General features: G+C 43.1%; 1 protein-coding gene across 13 annotated transcripts in view; it reads left to right on the plus strand.

Moving 5' to 3' along the window:
- The window catches only part of LOC106604944 (casein kinase I), a 35,401-nt gene extending 29,779 nt beyond the window's left edge, over positions 1 to 5,622 (plus strand). For 4 of the 13 annotated variants that reach the window (XR_006769874.2, XR_006769876.2, XR_006769878.2 and 1 more), the window contains 5 exons: positions 187 to 261; positions 925 to 1,031; positions 1,358 to 1,506; positions 2,083 to 2,181; positions 4,946 to 5,279. Coding sequence is in view for 7 of the 13 variants with exons in the window: in XM_045718258.2 (XP_045574214.1) it covers positions 187 to 261; positions 925 to 1,031; positions 1,358 to 1,506; positions 4,946 to 4,953 (339 nt within the window). In the remaining 6 variants the exon portion in view is untranslated. Of the gene's footprint in view, positions 1 to 186; positions 262 to 924; positions 1,032 to 1,357; positions 1,512 to 2,082; positions 2,182 to 4,945 lie in introns of those variants that run through there. The other 9 variants (XM_045718259.2, XM_045718260.2, XM_014200103.3 and 6 more) reach the window with 4 other exon arrangements.
- Positions 5,623 to 6,000: the final 378 nt, after the last annotated feature.

Consider the following 6,000-nt stretch of genomic DNA (forward strand, 5'->3'; position numbering starts at 1 on the left):
CTAATGACCCAATATTTCCCTCAGGTGGCTCTTTCAGTGCTATAAATCACATCAGGCCAAGCAAATTCCTTATTCTGTTACGTTGTTTATAGGCCACTGATCTCACCGGGGGTGAAGCAAAACTGCAAAGGGTAGTGTTAAACTGTGGTGCACAACATTTTCATTTCTCGCCCACATGTTCCACAGGCTGCCACAAAGAAACAGAAGTACGAGAAGATTAGCGAGAAGAAGATGTCGACTCCGGTCGAGGTGTTGTGTAAGGTGAGTGTGTGAAACCATAGAAGCGTGTTTCCCAAACTCGATCCTCGGAGACCCCAAGGGGTGCATGTTCTTGGTTTTTGCCCTAGCACTACACAGCTGATTCAAATGATCAACTAATCATCAAGCTTTTGATCACTTCAATCAGCTGTGTAAAGGGATTCCACTGTGTTAAATTGATGAACTCCGTGACACGCTGTGCCGCTATTTTTAGTCAGGGTTACAGGGACCGAAAGGTAGATACTTATGATGGAAGTCGAGAGATTACTGGAGTTTGAGTGGCCTCGTCAGCCAGTGAAGTATGTGCCTTGTAAACGGTTGAAGGTTGTCTCTCTCATAGTGTACAAAAGCAGAGATGGTGGCTGGAGGTGCTAATCTAATCCCGTCTTTAAATAGTGGCTGTTATGCATAGCCTTGGAACTGAAAGCATAGTGGCCATTGGTCATTAAAATACTTAAGTAGCTGGCTGAGAGTGCATGCTCAAGCCTTGCATTAGGCTGTGGAGTAACTTGTGTAACCTCACAATCACTTTTTTCCTGTCAGTAATTGCCCTTATTTTACCAAGACGCGTCTTAAAGAAATGTAATAGGCGCTGACTGTCATTGTAATGTATAATAACCAAAACAGTTGAAAAGGTAACATTCGATCTCCGACACTTGTTTTCAGGGTTTTCCCGCAGAGTTTGCCATGTACCTGAACTACTGCCGTGGGCTGCGGTTTGAGGAGGCGCCTGACTACATGTACCTGCGTCAGCTGTTCCGCATTCTCTTCAGGTGCTCGTCATTTCTCAACCTCTTACCTCTGTCCCCAAAGGAGCTGAAACGCACACCAAGTCCTGATTTTTTTTCTTCTCAGTGTTGACACACAATGCAGAACCACGTTGTGTTAATAAGTTTGTACTAATGTTAATAGTGAAGTGTTCTTTTTTTTTAAACAAGAATGTGAAAGGACAAACGGCTATAGTCCTATGTTTTGCATGTAGTCTGTCTGCTTTCATGTATGTTAAGGCTGAAAACAAATTCAGCCTAAACAGTAAAGAGGGATTTTAATAAAGCAGAGCTCAGTGTGACAATGTCTGAACATGCTTGTGTTTGTCCAGGACCCTGAACCACCAGTACGACTACACGTTTGACTGGACAATGCTGAAGCAGAAAGCAGCACAGCAGGCCGCGTCCTCAGGGGGACAGGGGCAACAGGCACAAACCCCTACAGGCAAGCAAACTGACAAACCCAAGAGTAACATGAAAGGTTAGTAGCAAAAAGCCAAGCGACGTTTGGAGTGCAAAAATGGAGACACCAATTGCTTTCATTTTCATTCCCCCTTCAAAGTGGTAAAAAAAAAAGTGGATTTGGAACATTCTCTCCCACCAGATTAATGAGAGAAAAAAAAGTGTTAGTTCGAGGAGGCCCCCAAAAGATAAAGAGAAATTCAATTGGTCTGTCTTGCAGATGCAAAGACGTCCTTGGGAAATTTGACTACTAACTTTGTACCCAAATGTCTTTATTCTTCTCTGGGACAAAGGGGTGGCTTTATCAGCTTCTTTGGATGTTAAAATCATAGTGATTTCGCTCTTTTGAATTAACCCCTTCTCTAAATGGGATGTACGATTCACTCTTTCTCGCAATCATTGTTCCTGGATCTAACACTTGTTAATCTTAATTTGAATGCTCTAAAATACTTGGATGAGCAGGAGTGAGATTCTAACCACATACTAATAAAGGTTTCATACATGTTGGTGCAATGGTTAATAAATTGCTGTCTGTTTTCATGTGTAATTTAGTGCTCATGTGATGTGACTCTTGAATGCCCTCTTTTAATTCCAGTCGCCCCCCTCCCTCTCGTAGAGGGTATCCCGGGTGCCCAGGGTTGATGGTGGAGGAGTCAAACCAATTTTTCAAAAAACCTGAAGCTGTTTTCATCAGGTGACGACTAGGATTTCCACAGGGATTAGGCTATAGCCCATTTAGATTTGTAATCTCTGGCATGAAATTGCAGGGCGGCCTTGTTGGATACCAGCCACCTGACCTGTATTAGATTTAGTAGTAAAAGGCACGTTTACTACAAGTCAATGCCAACCCCCTATTACTTAAAACCACCACAAATAATATCTGTCGCATTGGCTTCATCAGACCTCACTGCTCCGCACACACCATGCGTTTATCCACACACTGCATGGAGGACTCTAATGAAGCCCTCCCTCCGTTCCATGTGTATTAGTCCATGTGTGCCAGCTTGGTTCAGACGGCTTAGGCAGGGCTGAATTAAGTCCTCAATACACAATGGGAATCATCTGAGCTCTGTGGATTAAGTATTTATTATTAGACCAAAAAAATGTTTTTGGGGGTTGAGTGCAGGTTAATTGGAGAGGAAAAAAAGGCCCGATGTATGTTGGTGACGTGACACGGATGGCGCCCCTGAGAGGGCTCAGTGTATCAGTCCTGCTCTTCCCCAGCACGCTAGCCCCTACCATTTTGTGTGACGTATTGTTGGTAAAATCCTGTCCCAAACAAGGCTTTCCGGTGGCTTAGATTTGCTGATGGTTATAGTTTTTCTTGTATGAGATGCTTTCTCCGTGATGTCAGGCAAATCCTCTTCTGCCCCAATCAGGGCACAACTAATGACAGTGCTCGGTCTCCGCTCTGCCGAGAAGAGCTTTGAAATCCGTTAAATATGAAATCAAAGCAGGAGGACACTCTGTCTGCCCTCCTTTCTCTTCCCCTCTCTTTCAAGGCACATCCCGCATGATGGCAGTGAACAAGTGCTGTGAAGAGGCTAGTTTATAAATAGGATTTGCTGATGACGTGGTATTGGTCTAATCCTTTGTGCACTATGTCTGTTTTAGTATGTGGACTCCATGCTCACAGTTGAGCGCTGCTTATGTGCCTTCCCTGCAGGGGTGGAGAGATCAAAGTTTTCCCTACGTAACTGATTTAAAAAAAACAAATTTAAGGACCTTTTGTTAACGGGACCCCTGCTCACAAGCAAAGCTATAAAATATATAAAAGGACATCTCTTTCTAGGCCTGGTGACGATGGTTATTTGTTCTCTGCTACTCTCTGTCCCTTTAAGATAACACTACCAGTGAAGGGTGCCGAGTAGCCACATCCAGGAATTTAAATAGCCAAGCTCTGGCGTATTGGAGCTTGAAAGAACTTGCTGGTTTCTTGGATACCAATTTGACTTGGCTACTCTGTTAGCCTTGTAACAATGGAAACCTTGTTAATGCGAGTTTGCGTTTCAGCCCTCTATTGCTCAATTGCCTCGTATTATATGATAGTTGTTTAGAGCATGCCACGTTGATATAATCAGGCAAACGCAAGTAGCTAACGCTCATAGCATACTCCATTAACCCAGGCCTTTACTCTTTAAAACATTGATCATCACATGGTCATTTAGTGTCTGTGTAGAGCCTAAATGTCATCGTCATGTTGCTGGGAAGTCTCCTAAAGGATATTTTCTGTATTAGAAGAGGCTTGTTCTATTAATAGCTCGCATATGGAGAATTGAGCTGCCCTTTCACCCCTGAGTGTGACTGGTCTGTTACATCAGCTGGCCCCTCCACTCCAACGAAACGAAATACGGACACTTGAAACGGCAGGGACCTCCTCCTTCATATCCGTATATTTTATTTTATCATCGAGCCAATGACTCCCATTGACATCTGTCAAATAAGCGAAAGCTCCAGAGCGTTTCATGTGTAATTCGGAACCATTACTTTTGCTTATTTCTCCGGCGGATTGATCCTCTGATGGCTCTCTGAACACACTCCCATGTAATGCCTGCAGCAAAACTGCACCTTTCCTTTGAATCCTACCACATCGGAGGGAATTGCTGTAGCAGAAGGAGGTGACTCGGGAGCGTTCGTGTCAAATTCTTCTCATATCACGCAGATCTGATGAGATCATGTCCAGACTTGAGCTGCAGTTATCTAAACCCACTCGGTGAGTCTCGGAACGCATCATCAAGGTGTGAAGGCTTGCTCGAGGAAGACAAAAGATTGCCAAAGCCCATGAGAAAGATTGAGGAATCCTCATACATCTTTGTGTTACCCAATCCTGTTCTGCCCATGTTCCTCTCCTTTGGATTGGCGCCTCTAAAGGCCTGCTGCTGAGCTGCATGGGTGTGGCTATGGAGAGGGAATACATGTCATTGGGTAATGGCTGTCTGTAAAGATTACTTCTCACTGCATTGAAGCATGATGGGAGGTTGACTCTCACAGGCAGGACACATCCCCGTTTGTCTTTTTAGAAGTGTTTTTGTTATCTCGGTTGAACTACGCCCTTTAAAAATAGATTTATTCATAAGACTCATTGTTTCCTTATGTGCTTTCCACTCGTCTTTCTGTCTATACCCACTCCTGGTACACTACACTGCTGCTGTTGTCTCCTGTACTAGTTGTGAACCTCTTAAGGTGGTGGTGAATGTCTTCATTACAGGAGGCTCAGAGTAAATGTTTGATTCCCCCTCTCAGGCACTCTGCAGCAGTGGGTCCGAGCTTGCTGCAGAGCGGGACTGATGACTGGGCACTTTTTTTATTACAGGGCTGGAAAACTGCCGTGATTTACTTGGCCTTGTTGATAGCAGTCGCTCAACCCTTTTTTGATAAAGATAACCCGTTCTATTTGATGTGTAACCTATGGCCTCTGTCTCTTTGTCTGTCTCTCTCTCTTCTCGTTTCTCTTGCAGGTTTCTGAGCAGTAAGACAAAGAAATGAAGACGAGTGGCCGTAGCAGGATTTGCCTTCCAATCACATCCCGGCATCCAGGATCAAATTCACCAGAACCTGCCAGGCATTGTGGGCAACCCTTTTTTCCTGTTAAAGAACTTTCGTTCCATATACTATATATGTAATTGCTCTATATAGATAAAATGCTCTGCATATATCTATATATTGGTATGTATATACTATATCCACATAGAAAGCCGGCTTGGTATGGAATTTTCCGAAGCTGTAGCCTTCTCTATTGTCCTGTCCCTGAAGATTTTTTTTTTGTGTGTGTTTCTTCAAAACTGAAAATAAGACATGGTTGGCTCACTGCGGATGTTATTGTGCACATGCCAATACTTTCCCCTTGATACTTTCTCCCTCTGAGAGCTGCTGCTCGGGTGCCTGCCTCACCTCATGGCCCCCTGTCAGAGCAGCTTTGTCCCCATTCCCTCAGTCACCGAGCGTGGCACGATGACCCAGACACACGTCAGTCAGATTGAACATTTGAAACGACAATTTTCTCTTCCTTATTCAACTTTTCCCCCTCATTTTCAAGCAAAATGAAAGATGTAAACGGAAACTTTTCTTTGTTATGAATGAATCCTGGGTATTTACTAAGCAAACATTGGATTTATTTAGTTTCTTTTCATAAAAAGGGTAATTAAGATTCTGCCTGCTGAAATGTGCTAGAAGAGCTTCAAATGTGAAGATGAAAACAATTCTAGTGACTACTAGGTTTCTCTTTAGAACGCTGCGTTAACTATATTGTACTTGGTATTCTGAAATCTCAAACAATGAATAAAAAAGATAAATTCCACAAAAGCATATTCATTATAAATTAGGCACCACTTGACTAAACCTGTTTGGAAATTGCTTATAAACAAAATTACGCATCAATTATTTTTATTTTTGGAGATGTTGATGTCAATCGACAAATGTCATTTTTTTTCTCTCCATTTTTTATTGAGTTGCTATGATGGATGGCATCAATGTTCTGTTTTTTGAGACAAATCTCACACCACCCACCCTTCCG

This window comes from Salmo salar, chromosome 05 (assembly GCF_965601325.2).
Source record: "Salmo salar chromosome 05, fSalSal1, whole genome shotgun sequence".
Classification (NCBI taxonomy): domain Eukaryota; kingdom Metazoa; phylum Chordata; class Actinopteri; order Salmoniformes; family Salmonidae; genus Salmo; species Salmo salar.